General features: G+C 51.6%; 1 protein-coding gene across 5 annotated transcripts in view; it reads left to right on the forward strand.

Annotated features, from left to right (window-relative positions):
• GSG1L (GSG1 like) overlaps window positions 1-18127 on the forward strand; it is a 207103-nt gene that overhangs the window by 161930 nt on the left and 27046 nt on the right. For all 5 annotated transcript variants that reach the window (XR_011494210.1, XR_011494211.1, XR_011494212.1 and 2 more), the window contains exon 4: window positions 9049-9160. Coding sequence is in view for 2 of the 5 variants with exons in the window: in XM_044747295.2 (XP_044603230.2) it covers window positions 9049-9160 (112 nt within the window). In the remaining 3 variants the exon portion in view is untranslated. The remainder of the gene's footprint in view (window positions 1-9048; window positions 9161-18127) is intronic.

Raw genomic sequence — 18127 nt, forward strand, 5'->3', positions numbered from 1 at the left:
CGGGTCTGCTGAAATTCACCCATCTCAGTGGTGCCAGGCTCCCTGTGGCTCACCTGCGACCTGCCAGCCCCTCCTGCTGTCAGCCCCATTGGACCCACCGTCCTCTCTGCAGCTCTGTTGCCCCCCCCCCCCCCCCCCCCCCGCCTCCTGTCTTCTCATTCTCCACACAGCTGCCAGGGAGATCTTTAAAGAGCAGGTCTGATTCTGGCTCTGTGGCTTACGTTATATTGGGCAATTTCTGCCTATTGCCCTCAGGATGGAGCCCAGACTCCCTACGATGCTTCAGAACTTTCTGGGCAGTGTCTTGCTTATCCCTGCAGTGGTGGCTCTCACCACCCACGTGCCCTACCTAACAGCCGTTACAGCCCCACCAAGCCACTCTGCCTGCAGGCACTGCCGGAGCTCAAGCCACTGCCTGGCCACCCTCCTTCTCCCTCTGAACCTTCACCTCTCAGCTGGGATGTCACCTTCTCTGGAAGACTTTCCTGACCTCCCCACCCAAGCCTGGCCTGGAGCCCCGCTAGGGTTCCCATGACCTTCCCCTGTTGGCTGCCCTGACACACGGTAGTCCCCATTTGTCTGTCTCTCCCATCTCCTGAGAGCAGCGGGAGGCCAGGTTGCTTCTCCCAGTGTATTTCTCCCAACCAGAAGAAAGCCTCGTGCACAGCAGGTGCTCAGTTTGTGCTCAGTGACTAATTAACTGAATGTCAGGCTGTCCCAGCAGGGTTTCCCTTTGCTACCATCCTGCCCTCTCATCTGGTTTCAGCTTCCTCCAGGTCCCCACCAGCCCTGCTGTCTTATGTCCCTGACGTGACTTGCGTGGGATGTTGGTAAACGAGATGGGTGCCTGCCCACACAAGAATATTTATTTAGACCTGCATGCTCCCTGCACGTTCTGAGTAATGTTAGGCGGCATCTTTAATAATATTATAAATTAATTGATCAGCTACCTCCCTGATATCTCAGTTAAATGGATCGTGCCATCAGCATAATACGTCCAAAGTCTGTAAAATAGAGGCGGCCAGAAGCAAGAGGAGTCCTGGAATTCAGCTGGGCATCATTGCTCCATGTCCTTTCTCAGGTGGCGTCTCCAGACTGCAGAGTCTTTCTTCAGAAGAGGCGTGCTGAGGAACCAGCCACCCCTGCCCCCGGGGAGGCGTCGTGGATTGGCACTCCTGCATGTTCTCCAGACTCAGGAGGCACTCTCCCTCCCCTCTCTCCCCACCTGAACCCCACAGGCATGCCGCCTGGGCCACACCGCCTGGTCTCACTTTAAATTTGTGGGCACAGACCTCACGCGCACAGGGCACTGCCCCGAGGGCCACATGCGCTTGCACCATCAGTGCTTTCCCACTCTGCGAAAGGACTTCACGCCTGCGCTCCCTCCTCAAACCTCCCCTCCCACATCCCCATCGCTGTCTCCCTCGCTCCGCTCCGTGGAGGGGGAGAAGCCAAGCTGCCCCAGGACTGTGGTCTGTGCTCACACTCCCTCCCTGCTCCATCGTTGGGCCAGGCTTCCCAGCTCCCATCAGAAGCCAACACTGTCTTCTAGAACCTCCCCCACCCTTCCCACCTCCTCTCCTGTTTCTACAATTGCCCCCTGGCTCCTCTGCACGTCAGTCTCTCCCTGTCTTCCTGATCACTGAGGAAGCACAGGAACGGTGCATATCTCGCCCCTTCAAGACCCCTCCTGGCACCCCAGGCCCTCTCCAGCCATCACCCCATTTTTCTGCTTCTCCATGCAGCAGCAAGTTTTGAGGCCTTCTCTATCATTACTTGGCTATTTTCTCTCCTCTTCTCAACCTATTGCAGTTGAACATCTGTCCCCAAAGGCGCGCATGTTGGCAAATCCAGCGCTCTCTCCTCTGCCTTCATCTTTGACCTAACGGGCTGCTCCCCACTCCTTGACCTGTGTCCTACCTCACCTTGGCGATGCCACACTCTGGTTTTCGCCCTGCTGCCCCGGCCTCTCCTCCTCGGCCTCCTTTGTTGGCCCCTCCTACTCTGCTCTGCACTGGACATTGGTCCATCCGGGCCCTTCTCTTCTCTCCCTGCATCTCTCCTGGGTGGTCTTTCCAGGCCCATGTCTGTGTGCCAGACTCACGCATTCAAACCTCCAGCTCTAACTGTTCCCTGAACCTCAGACTTGTGCACTCAACTGCTGGCTTGCTATCTCTGCTTGGGCATAAAATAGGCGCTTCAAACAAATGTGGCCCAAATGGGGTTCCACTCACCCCAAACGTCTTCCTCCCTTCATCTTCTTCACCTTAGTAAATGGCTCCCTCATCCGCCCAGTTGCTCAAACCAAAACCTTGAGGTGACCTAGACCCCTACGTCCAGCCCATCAGCAGGTTTGTCGACTCCACCTTCAAAACCTGCCCGGGAGCTGCCGACAGCTCAGTCCACACAGCTCAGCCTGGAACGGGCTCTCAGTTGCCCGGCCCACGGCTGCCTGCACACAGTAACCAGAATGAGCTTAAAACGTCAACTAGTCCCCCGCGTAAACCCTCTCCCGGCTTCCCATTGCCCTTAGAGTCAGAGCCACGCTCCTCACCACGACCTCCAGCTCCTGGATGGCCTGACCCCTGCCCGCCTTCCTGACCTGTCTCCAAACACCCCTCCCCTTTTTCACTCTGCCGGGAACCTTCTCTCCCCTCCCCAGACAGGTCAGGCTTGGTCCTGCCTGCAAGGCTTTGCCCTGGCCGTGCCCTCTGTCTGGAATGCCCTTCCCCAGCCCTCCGTGTGGTGGCCTCCAGCTCCCCATTCAAGCCTCTGCTGAAGAGTCACCTCCTCAGAGAGCCCCTCCCAACCACCCATTCTGAGGGGGCCCCTCGGTGCTCTGTCCCTCATCTCTAGTTTGCTTTCAGCATGGCACTTTCCACTCCCTGACAATTCTTTTTTTTTTCCTCCCAAAACCCCAGGACATAGTTGTATATCCTAGTTGTAGGTCATTCTAGTTCTTCTATGTGGGACGCCGCCCCAGCATGCCCTGATGAGTGGTGCCATGTCCGCATCCAGGATCTGAACCAGTGAAACCCTGGGCCGCTGAAGCAGAGCACACGAACTTAACCACTCGGCCACGGGGCCGGCCCCCTCCCTGACAATTCTTGTTAACTTGTGTGCTCATTGTCTGGATCTCTCCACCAGAACCTGAGACCCTTGAGAGCAGGGCATCTGTGGTCTGTTCCAGTCTCCCCCACGGCCTCGGGATCAACGTCTGGCATCTGAAAATCATTCGATAAATATTCCTTGACCGATTGAATTGATGAATGATAAATAAATGGATGATGACTCTGACATTTGCTCACGTAGACAATTTACTCTCCAAAGGGTTCAGATCTGGCCCTGTCCTCGCTCATTCCCGTATCCCAGACCCGAGACCTTTACGCCGGGCAGCCTAACACCCCAAGCACCTGCAATCAGCGGCCGTCTGTTCTTTCAACAAACACATAGGGAATCTGTAGTGTGTGCCAGGCCCTGGGCGAGGTGCTGGCGATTCAGTGGAGAGCAAAACAGCCCTAGCCCTTGACTAGTGTACTGTCCAGCGGGCCTCTACAGGAGTCTCGTGCATTCGTGCCTTCACTCACTCAAGATACGCTTACACAGGGCTTACTGTGTGCCTGTAAAGCACTGTTCTAAGTATTTTACGAGAATAAGCCACTTGACCCTCATACCCATGTATAAGGTAGGTACTGTTGTTATCCCCATGTTACAGTTGAGGACACTGAGGCACAGAAAGGTGAGGTTACCTCCCCGAGGTCACACAGCTGGTAAGTGACAGAGCTGGAAACTGGACCCTCTGTCTCACTTTGCTTCTACCCTTCTTTACTCTGGGATCCCCTTCTGACCCTCCCGACATTGTCTCTTAATTCTGGCCACACACCAGCCCCTCTGGACTTGACAACAGAATCTGGCTTCCTTAGGGGGAGCAGCAGAGGGCAGGAATGGGGGTCACTGCTGCCCTTCCTGCTCCGGGTTCTGGTTGGCACCACACCCAGGAGGCTCTGAGCCCTCGGCCGACATCCCCCAGCCCCATGCTCCCCAAGGTCCCCCAGGGGCAGGAGAAGCCACGGCTGCCTCACCACGCGGACTGGGAATTCCATTTATGGTGTCAGGAGTCAGGAGATTCCAGAAACCAACAAGACATCCACAGCTGTGAGTTAAAGCCTCGTTCGTTTATTTGCTGCTAATCTAGGAGGTGAGCAGCTCAGCTGAAAGTCACTTCTTAACTCAGATGGTTGGAAACGGTTCCTTCTGCCGAGGGCTTGTGTGGCAGGTGCTGCCGGCGACCTTGCTGTACAGAACCTTGTGTTTCCAGAATCACGGGCCAGGGGCAGATGTTTGAAGCAGAATCTTTAAAATGGGATCAGAGGGGCCGGCCCCGTGGCGAGTGGTTAAGTTCTCACGTTCCATCTCGGCGGCCCAGGGTTTTGCTGGTTCGGATCCTGGGCGCAGGCATGGCACCGCTCATCAGGCCATGCTGAGGCAGCGTCCCACATGCCACCACTAGAAGGACCCACAACTAGAATATACAACTATGTAATGGGGGGCTTTGGGGAGAAAAGGGGAAAAAGAAGATTGGCAGCAGTTGTTAGCTTAGGTGCCAATCTTTAAAAAAAAATATAAACACAGAGAATCTCACCAACCTACCTTTACGTGAATTGTAATTTTCACTTACTGAATTTTCTTAAAGGCCTTCATGTTTGAGAATAAGTGGAATTCAATTGAGAAAGCAATGGTCTTCTAAACTACAATTCAGAAAATTAATATTCTGCCAACAGGCTGGATCCGGCTTCTGGATCTAGCTGGAGAGTTTTGTATTAAAATGCTAAGTCCCCACTGTCCTAATGTAAGGAGGGGTCATTCTCATGAATGTTTTCCTTCTTGGTGGACGTTCATTGTAATTGCCTGTGTCTACTAGCATCTGCATTTTATAGATGAGAAAACCAAGGCCCCGAGAGATCAGATAGCTCAGAGAGCACCTAGACTGACACCACCAGGAAGAAACTGAAGAAGGCGCAACCGCCGAGGGTTTGGAGAGCAAGGACTGGCAGGGGCTGAGGGAGGGCCAGGCTCCAGGGTCGGGCAGCAATTCCAGAGGGCGTGAGCACCGGGCAGTAGGAGGGGCGACTCGCCCCTCCATCTAACAGACTCTGCTGTAAGTTATAGTGCCTGAAACAGGGTGGCATTGGCACAGAGACAGAACAGTGGGACAGAATGACATTAGGAAATAGACTCGTGTGTATGTGGGGCTTGGATTGTGGTACAAAAGTGCCATTTAAAATCGGGGGGAAGGATGGACCAGTCCATAAGAGCTCAAAGCACTTAGCTACTCACTTAAAAAAATTAAGTTAGGTCCTTACGGCACCCTATTCACCAAGATAAATTCCAGATGAATTAACATGAACGTCTATAGGTGTGTTAGAAAAATACAGAGACTGTGTTTATGGTGTTGCTCTTCTTAAAGTAGACACAGGAAGCAAAAACTAAAAAGGAAAAGACTGTTAAATTTGGCTATATCAAATATCAAAATATTTAACAAAAGCAGCTTCAGTCATAATTGCCGAAATTTGGAAGCAACCAAGATGTCCTTCAATAGGTGAATGGACCACAGATGAATGACCTGTGGTCCATCTAGACCATGAAATATTATTCAGCGCTAAAAAGAGTGAGCTGTCAAGCCTTGAAAAGACAAGGAGGAACCTCGAGTGCCTATGGCTTAGTGAGAGAAGCCAGTGTGAAAAGGCTACAGACTATATGCTTCCAACTCTGACATTCTGGAAAAGGCAAAACTATGGAGACAGTAAAAGGATCAGTGGTTGCCAGGGGATCGGGCATGGGGGGGTGGGGGGGAGGGAGTGATGAATGGGGGAACACGGGATTTTTAGGGCCATGAAACTATTCGACACATGAATGGTGGATACTTGTCTCTATACATTTGTCAAAACCCATAGAATATGCAACACAAAGAGTAAGCCCTAATGTAAGGTATGGATTGAGATAATAATAATGTCTCAGGATTGGTTTATCAGTTGTAACAAATGCACCACACCAATTAGAGAGCTTAATCATAGGAGAAGCGGTGGGGGTGGAGACAGGGGCATATGGGAACTCTTGGTAATTTCCACTTAATTTTTCTGTAAACTTGAAACTGCTCTAAAAAATAGTCTATTAATTAGACTAATTTTTTTAAAAAAGATGTTTTGTACATGGGAAAAAAATAGTAAACTATTTGTAGTCTATGCAACAGGCAGGATTAGTATCCAGAACGCATAAAATGATTCCTACCAACTGATAAAGAAAAAGATCAGAAAAAAAATTGACAAAGGACACAGACAGGCCTATTCGTAGAAGAAGAAACAGAAGTGGTTAATAGACACATGAAAAATGCCCAAGCTCACTAGAAATAAGGGAAATATAAAACCTAAAACTACGTTGAGGTGTCATTTTTCAGCATGCAATGGGCAAAATTTTTAATGTCTTATAATATCAAGTATTGGTGAGGCTTTGGGTGGGTAGCACTCAGACAGCTGGCAGAAGTACAAAATGGTACTGTCACTTAAGAGAACGATCCACCGACACTGACTCAGGTTTAAAATGCACGTGCTTTATGACCCGGTAATTCCTGTTCGTCGCGCTGGAGAAATACTTGCTTGTCTGTACCGAGAGTCTTGTAGAAGAGTGTTCATTGCAGGGTTGCTTACAGGGCAAAAATTTGGAAATAAATACCACCAGTTGATTGGATAAATCGTTATCAAGGAGCCCTTTACGTCAGTTCCAAAGAATAAGGTATATCCGCTATGTACCTCTTGGCAGGTTCACCGAGAATTGTGCCAAGGAAAGAAAAATAAGATACCCGTATGGCTCGGCCCTCGTCCCCTCCTTCCAGCAGACTGAGCCGAGGCAGAGAGGACCAGAGGCTCTGGCACCACCTGCCAGGGCGCAGCTGAGGGTGGGTCTGGGCTCTACTCAGGCCTGGCAGAGACAGCCTGGGGCAGGTGGCGTCTTTAGGGGCTCCTGAGGCCCTCAGCGTCTGTCAGGGCACCCTCTCCCTGGATTTCCTGGCTTAAGTGCTCCCACCAGCCCTGGAAAGTAGCCTTCGTCTGAGGTCAGAGAGCAGTGAGCAGTGTCCACGAGACGCCGACCCTGGCCCAGATGCGCAGGCTATCACCCCCAAGTTCTCCGTCTCAGTGGGGCCACAGATCAAGTGACCAGAAGGAGACGAAGGGGTGCTGGAGCCTGCTGGCTCAGCTCAGGGGCACCACCACGCACAGCTCTTCTCTGCTCTGCTGTCAGTCATGTCACGTTGGCAGCTTGAAACTGGCCCTGGTGGGAGTATGTACACCATGGAAACTGGCAGGTGCTTCAGATCAGGGCTTGCGTTTCTCAGAGAGCCAGCTGTGGACCATTTACATTGTGGGAACACAGAGTGTCCCTTCCATCCCCACCCTCCAAGGCTGGGTCCCGGGAGGCGGGGCCTCGCTCCCTCTTGCCTTTGGTCTTCTCTCATCTCCACCCCTCCTCTCCTTACCTCTGACTTTCCTCTTGTCTCTTCCTCAAGAATAGGGTAAGGGTGACTGGGGCAACAAGGAGGGGACAGGCGCAGTCTCGGCAGCATGGGAAGAGCTTTTGGATCTGAGCCCCAGTCACAACTAAGCCGTCTGCTCCCTGTGTGACTTGGGATGGACGTGGCCACCACAAGCTTCTATTTTCTCACCTGTGAAATGAGAATAATCATGGTCAGGGCTCCCATATTCAGCCTTGCAGGTGTGGTTCTGCTTCAACTCCAGCGAGTGGCAAGTACATAGACTATGATGTGAATGGAGCCCTATGGAGATGTGCAGTGGGCAACCTGAACGACGGTACACGGCCCTGATGATCGTACTTACTTCAGAGAGTTGTGACAATTAAAAGAGATATTCACGGAGGGGAAGTCGTCTGACAGAGTGCTGGGCACACCGTAGATGCACAGGCATTATTGGTTTCCTTTCTTGTCGTCGTCTACCCTTTCCCTCCTCATCAACGCTGCATCATTCCATCTTAAAAGTCAGGTCCATGTCAGTGAGCCGCACTGTGCACCCACAAGGGCTCCAGATGCCACAGTCCACACAGAGAAGTGCCCCCAGGTTTATAATAACCCTGGTGGCTATAATGATTGCACTGAGTCATCTTTGCCTCGTTTCATTCACCCTCCATCTTACCTGGCATAATCCTTATCTTAGGCTTGAAAGATTTGAGGCTCAGCGAGTGAAGTGCCTGCCCCGGGGTACGTGGTGAAAATGTGGTGAGAGGATTCCCGCTCGGATCCCTCGGAATCAAAGCTCTCCCAGCCAGTTGGCTCCAAGATTTTTCACCGTGAGCCACAGAAAAACGTTTCATATTAGAATCACTATAAACACACACACGTACAGAAAACTGAAAAGTTTTACAGAACAATATTGACTTCTGCTACGTTTGGTGGTATCAGATATTTATCTTCCATTCTTGTTTTTTCTTTAATGCTGGCTGCAATCTGTGAAGTTGATTTCATGACCCACTAGTCTAGGGAAGAACTCTCTAGGTACTTCTCCCAAATGACCTCCTAACACAGGTACCACAAACTGGCCCCTGGGCTGGATCCCACCCAACGCTCGCGTTTGTGAATAAAGTTTTATTGGCACACAGCCACGCTCATCCATTTACGTATCGCCTGTGGCTTCTCTGCACCACGGTAGAGTCGAGTAGTTGCAACAGAACCCAATGGCCCACAAAACCTAAAATATTTACTTATCCGGTCTTCAACAGAAAATGTTTGCCCATCCGTACACAGCTCTCACTCTGTCTCCCTTGCTTAAATTTTTCTGAGTCTGCCCTTTGCCCTCTGGCTCCAATTCCAGCTTCTTGGCTGGCTTTGCAAACCCCCACCCTCTGGCCTCCTGTGCTCTGGTCCTGCTGACCTCCCTTGCCCGGGGGTCCGTGCACTGACAGGCCGGCAGGTGGCTGAGAGGCCGGTGGCGGGTGGACAAAGCCCCCCTTGCTTCCTGACACCTTGCTCTGCTCCCCTCACAGGCCTCCTGGGAATGGTAGCCCACATGATGTACACACAGGTGTTCCAGGTCACCGTGAGCCTCGGCCCTGAAGACTGGAGACCGCATTCCTGGGACTACGGGTGGTCCTTCTGGTAAGTGGCTTTTGACTTTCAGGCGTCAGAGCCCAGAGGCGTGCTGGGACTTCAGCAGCTCGGCCCAGTTGGGGGACAGAGAAGGTGGGAGTAGCCTGGAGTCCACAGGTGTTCGAGACCTGAGAGCTGGGGTTGGCAAACTGTGGCTCATGGGCCAAATTTGGTCCACCACCTGTTTTTATGTAGCCCTCAAGCTAAGGATGGTTTTTACATTTTTAAATGCTTGAAAATAAATCAAAAGAAGAATATTTTGTGATGTGAAAATTACGTGAAATTCTAGTTCCAGGGTCCGTGAATAAAGTTTCATCGGGACGCAGCCACGCTCATCATTTACGTATTGTCTACCGCTGCTTTCACGCAGCAACAGCAGAGCTGAGCGCTGCGGCAGACGGAACGGCCCACAGAGCCGGAAATGTGTACCGTCTGGCCCTTTACGAGAGTTTGCCTACCCCTGCCTTAGAGGCTGCCGGGAAGGTGGAGACGGGAGCTGGGAGACCTGAAGCCAGGCGAGCCCTGGAGGGCTCTGGGTGGTCTGATGGGTTCGGAGGGGCCCTGGCTACGGGAGCCAGGGGTCAGCATCTCAGAGCATGGTGTGCAAAAGAGAGGCAGAATGAGTCCGACTCTTGTGCTTGTGAGTGATAGAATCCCCAGCTTAGGTAAACAAGGGGTGTGCATTAGTTCAGGTAACTGAGAAGTGCAGGTTGATTAGCTAGGGTGCCTTGGGTTGTAACAGAAAGATACACCCATATCAGTCCAAGCAATACGGAAATATGTTGTTCCTGTAAATGGAAAGTGCAGCTGTGGCATGGACTTCAGGATACGTTTGGTCCAGAGTTGCTGACGTCATCAGGGCTGAGTTCTCTTCCTCTGTGATCATCTGAGCATTGCCCACTCCACACATTCACCCTGTCCCTAGGCAGGCATCCCTCCCAGTGGTGAGAGAGTCCCTCCTGAGACTGGTGCTTCTTTCATCACATATAGAAGGAGAAAGGGCCTCTCTTCCCCCAGCGTTGACTAAAGTCCCAAGCCTCTCTCTGATGGACCCAATTTAGGTCATTTTCTCTCTCCTGAATCATCATCACAGCTGGGGGAATGTCATGAACTCATTGGCTCAGCTTGACCAGGCCTACCTCTGGGGTGAAGAATGAGCCAAAAACTCTCAAATGGTGAGTGGATGGAATGGATGCTGGGTGAGCTACCACAATATCTGCTTCAGGCACAGCTGGATCCAGGTGATTAGGTGGTTCATCAGGAACTCATTCTCTCCCCTTTTCCTGTCTCTGTTCCCTTTGTGTTGGCCTCATTCACAAGCAGTTTTCCTCCAAGTGAGAGCAAAAATGGTCACCGTGCCCAGCTCTCAGCTTACAAATGTAAGCTCTCATCCGACAAATGTAGCAATACCAGCAGAGCTGGGGCTTCTTTCTAATATTTCCAGCCAAAATCCTGGTTATGACTTTCACTGGATTAGATTAAGTCACGTGACCATCCCTCCACCAGTGACTTAGACCCTGAAGACTGGACTGCTCTATTCAGTCTGGCCTGAGTCACGTGGTCCAGAGGGCAGGGTTGGCCCCACCCAAACCATTGGTCACAGAGATGAGGAGGAGAGGTCCCCGAGAGGAAAACTGGGGATGGATGGGGTGGAGTGGGCTGTTACCAGAAGGACTGGGTGTTGGAAAGACAACAACCATGGTTGTCCGTTACGCAGGGTTTGCAGGTCCAGTTCCGCTGGTGGGGACCATTTATCCACTGGGTCATTCAACACCTAATTCCCAAGCTCTTGCTCAGGGACAGCCATTCTCCTAGGTGCTAGGGGCACAGCAGAGGCCAAGACAGTGTTGTCACGGGACTGAGACAAGGGAACAAGAGATCCTCTGAACTGTGCTGTGATGGGGGGAGGGCACAGACAGCTGCGGGAGCGCAGAGCGGAGGCAGGAATAAGACTGTCTGCTGGGCAGGAGGAACTGCACGTGCAAAGGCTTGGCAGGGATCGTGCGTCTCGGGGAAGGTGTCAGAGCAGGAAGGGCTCTGACTGAGAAGACCCCATTTCAGACCAAGGAGTCTCCTGCTGCGTTTCTGCCCCTCCCTACCTCTGCTTGGCTCAAAAGCATGTGCCTTAAAGGGACCTTGACCTGGCAACACCGTCCCTGATCCCTTTAAGTAGAACCCTCCCAGGGAAATCAGCTGAGGCTCTGACCCCCTTTGACCCAACGCTTCCCCCAGCCCAGCAGTTCCTGCCTGAGATCTTGACCTTGGGAGGTGGTCACTCTGAGCTAGAGAAGGATGGGAATGAACATCTGTGAGTGTTGACCATGTGTGTAATAATCTCTCCGTATGTATTGAGCCCTGGTGTGTCATTATCACAACAGTGCTATGAGGCGGGCACTTCGTGGAGACGAAACCGAGGCACAGAGAGCTTAAGTAACCAGTCCAAGGTAATCCAGCCTGTGAGTGGCAGAGCTGGGATTTGAACCCAGGCAGTCTGGCTGCAAGCTCATGCTCCCACCTTTGTATTCTGCCTCCGTGAGATGATGGGGTAACGCTGTGTGACACGCGGAAGTGCTCGGTGATCACTGGCTCTTCTACTGTTACCGTTACTGATGTGAAATCGAACAAGTACGTTAACCCCGTGTTGCGTATGTGGAAACAGGCTCAGAGAGTTTGGGTCACTCGCCCTCTCCTCCCACAGACCTCTCTGTCCAGAAGCCCCCGGCTCTCTACCTTGGCACTCAGCGTCTAGAGCTGGTGTGGGCCGCGGGAATCTTTTTTCCCTGGAAGCCACGCCTGCTCCCTGGCTCCTCTGCTCCCCTGCCCGCTCAGGGCCGGCCTCCCCGGGGCACCAAGCTCCCATTTGACTTATTTAAGGCCAGGGCCCAGTGTACGGCCCTCTTAGGGCTGATGCATTTCTCCTTGTCACTGAGGCCTACAACATCAATCACCCCATTTTTCATCCTCTGCATTTGGGGCCTCGCCAGGGCTGGGCAGTGTCATCTCTTTTGTTTAATATCTGTGAGGCCATTTGTCAAAATTCTGGCCCCAGAGCCGCCCCTGACGCACCCAGGCCCTGGAGAGGAGACCAGCTCCGCGGCCAGACAGTGCCAGCTCTGTCTTGGGCCCAGCAGAGAAGAACAGGCTGCCGGTGCATGGGGGTCAGGGCTTCTGAGGAGCTTGACCGATGCTGGCCCGGCCTCCAGGAGGGCACCTGCACCGGGAAGGGGACGGTTCCACCGTTAGGAGGCTGACAGCCCAGCTCAAACCTCCCCGACGTGCACTTCTGGGCTGCTGTGGGCAGTGTGGAGGGGTGGCTGAGGGGCCCTGGAATCAGACAGCTGGGGAGCACGTCCTGACGCTGCCCCTCACCAGCGGTGGACTCGGCCAAGTGACCTCCCCTGCCTGTGCCTCGGTCTCCTCAGCTGTCGAGGGGGGAGCCTGACTGCTACCCCACCGGCTCTCGTGAGTGATCTTCCAGTCCTCCGTTGACATATAACACATCACCCCAAAATTTAGTGCCTTAAAGTAAAAACATGATTATCTCTCATGTTCAGTAGGTTGACTGCGCTCAGCTGGGTGGTCCCGTCTTAGGGCCTCCCAGGACGCTTCAGTCGGATGTCGGCTGGGGCTGGAGTCACCTTGGTCATGGCCAGCTGGGCATCCGAGATGGCCTCGCACAGCACTGGCAGTCGGCGCTGGCTAGTGGCCGGGCACTTAGCTAGGGCTGTCAGCAGGAGCGGCTGCGTGAGCCCGGTGGCTGGGTCCCTGTGGGGAGCACGCGTTCCAAGAGATCAAAGCGGACACCACAAGTTTAGTTTACGACCCTGCCTCAGAAGTCACAGAGTGTCACTTCTGCTACATTCAGTTGGTCAAGAGCAGGGATGGGGCTGGATTCAAGGGGAAGGGGCTGTAAAAAGCATGGACCCCAGGAGGTGTGGCTTGTGGAGGGGCCATCTCTGGAGACGAGCCATGTGAAATAATGCACGTGAAGTGCTTAGCACAGAGAACGCACTCGACGAATGTTTCCATTGAAGGCAAGCAAACCAAGCTCTCCGCTTCCTTTCCAGATTAGGGATGATAGTAATGCCTGCTTCATAGGCTTGTTGTAAGGCCCAGGTGGGACCAGCTCGTAGAGTGCTTGGTGCACAGCCCGTGCTCTTTACGTGGTGGTGGTGGTAAAAGGTGACAATGACATTGAACCTTGGTAATGCTGCTCTCTCTTGTTGGGATGCACGTCCCCGAGAGTCTGAGAGGATGATGTTGGGTGGTACCCAAGCAGCTCTTGCTTTCTGTCCTCCCTGGTCTCCACCCCACTGGGCTTCCCAGGACGTCAGTGTGTTTTGGGATTCAGCCTGGCCGTGCTGTCCTCTCACTCCTGACTCTCAGCCTTGGGCCCTCTAGGTGCGGAAGCCCTTGCCTGCCCTGAGCCCTGGCCCCAGCCTCCCACTGCACCTCCTTTCAGCTCTCCCCAGGTCTGCCTGCTGTGACAACGCCAGAGCAAGCCCCGGGGCTGGGACGGGACTGTGCCAGGCACCGTGGAGGTGCTTCATAAGCCCTGAGCTGTCTCATCCCACGGAGGGGTTACTGTGCCCGACTCAGGGACCAGGACGCGGCCTCAGAAAGGGCAAAGGCCCGAGTCCCATAGTCTGCCTCGGTGGAGGTTGCAAACCGCGTGCAGCCCTGGGCAGAACCCCAGCCTGCGGATAATTTTTTTGGACGGCCACAGTGTTATTTAAAAGTTCATATTTTTTTTAAACATCTAAAAAGGTAAAAATTTTACTTAAAAATGCAGGTTTCTGGCCTCTCTTGACGGTGAGGAGATGTGTCCGTGCCTAACTCGCATTGCCACATGGCAGCAGGCAGCGAAAGCTGAGGAGAAGCTGCCCCTTTACATGGGGCGTATGCTCTCCAGGTCACCCCAGCCCACCCCACTCACTATTATTGCCTTACGCTTACCCACACTCTCCTCACTTAGTCATCCACCTGACCCTGCAGGAATGTGAGTTTGTGAGCCCTGCTCGGAATGTCAACATGTCAGTTTTCCTGGTGATGGTGGGAGAGTGGAAAGCTAGTCACTTTGTACTTCTATTTTGCATTTGATCAAAATGGAGAGAGATGGAAAAGGGCCCTTCCTACTGCAACCCCAATTCTGAGCATTCACTCTGTAGACTGAGGTACTAGAATCTTGTAGAGTTGTTGCTTATAAGAACTGGAAGCCCAGAGAGATTAAGCAATTTGGCCCCGGTCACACAGCAAGACAGTAGCATGTTGGGCCAAGTCCCTGGGGGATGGTGCCTCTCTGTTTGCTTCTGAGGCCCCATCTATGTGGAGTGTGGTGGCCTCATTGCTACTCTCCTCTCTCTTCCCCTACTCCCCTTTCCAGTCTCCACGACCCTGTGGAAACAACAGGCTAGCCTCTTGCCTCTCTAGGGCCCCAAGGCCGCCTTGCCTTCTCTGCAGGGCTTAGCTAGCATTTCAGCAGATTGATCCCTTCACAGGGTGGTGGCGGCAGGGGTTCTGCTGCTGTGATCTTAGAGGAGTCTTGGCCCCAAACAGCCACTGGAGAGGGTGGGTTTGCTGGTGTCACCACTGAGAAGCTGTGTGGTCAGCAGAAAGCTTTCACTCTTTCTCATCTCCCCCGAGGTGGATGGCTTTGGCCTCCTTTTCTTTAAGAACAGGGAGGGGAAGGAGAGATGTGGCTGCCCAAGGGTGTCCTCCTGGCCGTAGAGAGACAAGCTGGGGCCCCAGAGCCTACCGTCATCACCGAGTCCCATCAGCTCTTGGACACTGAGGGTGGCTGGGACTGAGCATTTGTGCCATGCCCAGCACAGTGACTCCGTGCCTGCTTGGCCTGCAGGTTGACTAGGATCGTGACACTCAGTGACCAGCTGCAGTCTTTCCAGGGCCTTGGGTAGATTTCAAGGTGGCATCCATGTGTCTCTGAATCTGCCCCCCACCCCAGCATCCCCCTGCCCCACCCTGCAGCTCTCAGAGGACAGAAAGTGGTTGACAGGCACTCCCTCACCCCTGTCACCTTCCCTTTTCCTCCCCACAGTGTCCACTCTGCTCTTGGCACCAAAACCAGGCCAAGCACCCACAGTCCTCACTGCACCAGCTCAGAAGTGTAAGCTGCAAACCCCAGGAGGGGTTCCATCCCCCAGGTTTTCAGACTGCCCTGTGTGGGGGCTCGGGGGGCCTGGGGGTGAGGGGAGCAGGGAGGATGAAGACTCAGGGATGCAGCCCTGAGGCCCTCGCCCACACCAAAACCAGAACAGGGTTTTCATATCTGTTGTTTTCAGTATGTTCTTATTTTATCTGTATTTATTGATTCTACAAATATTTGTTGAGTACCTAGTGTGTGTCAGGCACTGTTCTAGATGCTAAGATACAGCAGTGAGCAAAGCAAAGCTCCTGCTTTCGTGAAGCTGACATTTGGGTGTGTGCAGGAAGACAATCCAGAAGCAAGTAAGGACCACTTCTGGGAAGAAGGGGTAGACACACCTCTCCCTCTTCCTCCTGCTACGTACAACTAAGTCCCTGGACATCATGCATCAAACAAACAAAAGGAGATGCTGGAAGACAGAGAGAGAACCGTGGGTTGGCTAGGGACTGAGGGACAACACGGTGGCGAGTACGTTTTGTCTCATGTATCCCACATTTGGAGATGAAGAAGTCAGCAACTCAGAAATGCCAAAGGCACGGACAAAAAAGAAAGCCCCATCCAAAGTCGGCTTTCTCTAGTCAACAGACCAGGAAAGGGACAGCCTACCAAGACAGACAACTCTTAGCAATAAGTACTCTATACAGCCATGCATTGCACACACACACACACACACAAATGCCCCGTGGCTTGACACCCCCCATACCAAGCTTAGATTTCACCTCATCAGGCTGTAATGAGACACCCAACCACAACCCCGCCTGCTGGGGTGGGCAAGAGCAGGGAGCTGGCACTTTCAACCACCCTGCTGGACAGAAATGAGCCCCACACACTCCTCAGTGTCAGTGGAGATCATGCTCCTGGACCCCCACCACCAGCAGGCAGTAACAAGGTGCCCCTCCCCTCTGTGCTGGGCTCGTGTCAGAGGACAAGTAGGGAGTCAGGATTTTCACTGCTGCCCAGTGGTAAGGAGGGCATCTCCCTCTCCATGGTGTCAGTGGAAGCAACCCAGGGAGGAGCAATGAGCCACTTCTACCCCGCCAGTCAGGGTGGCATCTGCAGAAGCCTAAGGGAGCAGTACTCCCACCCCTGCCCCACAGTAACCAGGGAGCGTTCCACCCCAAATGTTAGTGGTGGCCCAGGAGGAAACCTGGACTTCAACTCGTACTTGGAAGTAACAAGGTGACACTCCCTCTTCTCTTGCCAGAATGGTGTCAAAGAAAACCAGCTAAAGCCAAAGGTTTAAACAAGATCCAAAGTCTCAGAAAAATACCAAAAATGTCAAGTTTGCAGCCTAAAATCACTCACCATGCCAAGAACCAAGGAGATCTCAACTTCAATGAAAAAGACAATCAATAGACCCCAGTATTGAGATGACAGAGATGTTAGAATTATCTGATAGATTCTAAAGCAATCATCCTGAAAATGCTTCAACAAGCAATTACAAATACCCTTAAAACAAATGAAAAAATAGAACATCTCAGGAAAGAAATAGACAGACTCAGGAAAGAATTGGAAAGTATAAAGAAAGAATAAGTGAAAATTTGAAAACTGGAAAAATACAATAACTAAAACTTAAAAACTTGGTGGGTGGGCTCAACAGCAGAAAGCAGGACACAGAGGAAAGAACTGGTGAACTTGAAGACGGAACAGTAGAAATTACCCAATCTGAACAACAGAGAGCAAATAGACTTTTAAAAAAATGAGCAGAGACTCAAGAACCTCTAGGACTATAGCAAAAGATCTAACATTGGAGTCCCAGAAGGAGAGGAGAGAGAGGGTGGGCCTGAAAATGTACTTGGAGAAATAATGGCTGAAAATTTCCCACATTTTGTAAAAGATATAAACTACAGAGTTAGGAAGCCAGATGAATTCCAAATAGGATAAACTCAAAGAAATCCACACCATGACATACCATAGTCAAACTTTTACAAACCAGAGTCAAAGAAAAAATATTGAAAACAGAAAGAAACTGTACCTTAAGTATAGGGAAAATCTATTTAATGACAGTGGGTTTTGCATCAGAAACCATGGAGGCTAGAAGGAAGTGGCACAACATGCCTCAGGTGCTGAAAGAAAAGGACTGTCTATCCAGAATTCTATTTCTAGCAAAAACACCCTTCAGGAAAGGAAGGGATGTCAATACCTCTTCAGATGAAGAAAAACTAAGAAAACTTGTTTCCAGTAGACATACCCAAAAAGGGTGGCTAAAGGAAGTTCTCAAAACAGAAAAAACAATTTAAAAAGAAAGAATCTTGGAACATCAGGAAGGAAGAAAGACAATTTTACTTTTCCTCTTGAGTTTTCTAAATTGCGCTTGATGATTGAAGCAAAAATTATAACATGGTCTGATGCAGTTCTAAATGAACACAGAGGAAATATTTAAGGCAATTCTATTATTAATGGAAGAAGATAAAGAGACATAAAGGGAAAATCACATGATCATATCAATCAATGCAGAAAAAATATTTGACAAAATTCAATATTCATTCATGATTTAAAAAACCAAACTCTCAGAAAAGTCAGAATAAAGGGGAGCTTCCTCAACTTGATAAAGAGCGTCTACAAAACACCTTCAGCCAGCATTATACTTGATGGTAAAGATTGCACGCTTTCTCCCTAAGACCAGGAGCACCAATCCTGCTCAACACAGCACTGGAAGTTCTTGCTAGCTCAATAAGGCACGAAGAGTAAATAAAAGGCATGCAGACTGGAAAGGAAGAAATAAGCTATGCCTATTTGCAGATAACATGATTACCTATGTAGAAAAATCCAACAAATCTGTCTCAAAGATGCCTAGACCTAACAAATTAGTT

The sequence above is a fragment of the Equus asinus genome, chromosome 14 (assembly GCF_041296235.1).
Source record: "Equus asinus isolate D_3611 breed Donkey chromosome 14, EquAss-T2T_v2, whole genome shotgun sequence".
NCBI lineage: Eukaryota > Metazoa > Chordata > Mammalia > Perissodactyla > Equidae > Equus > Equus asinus.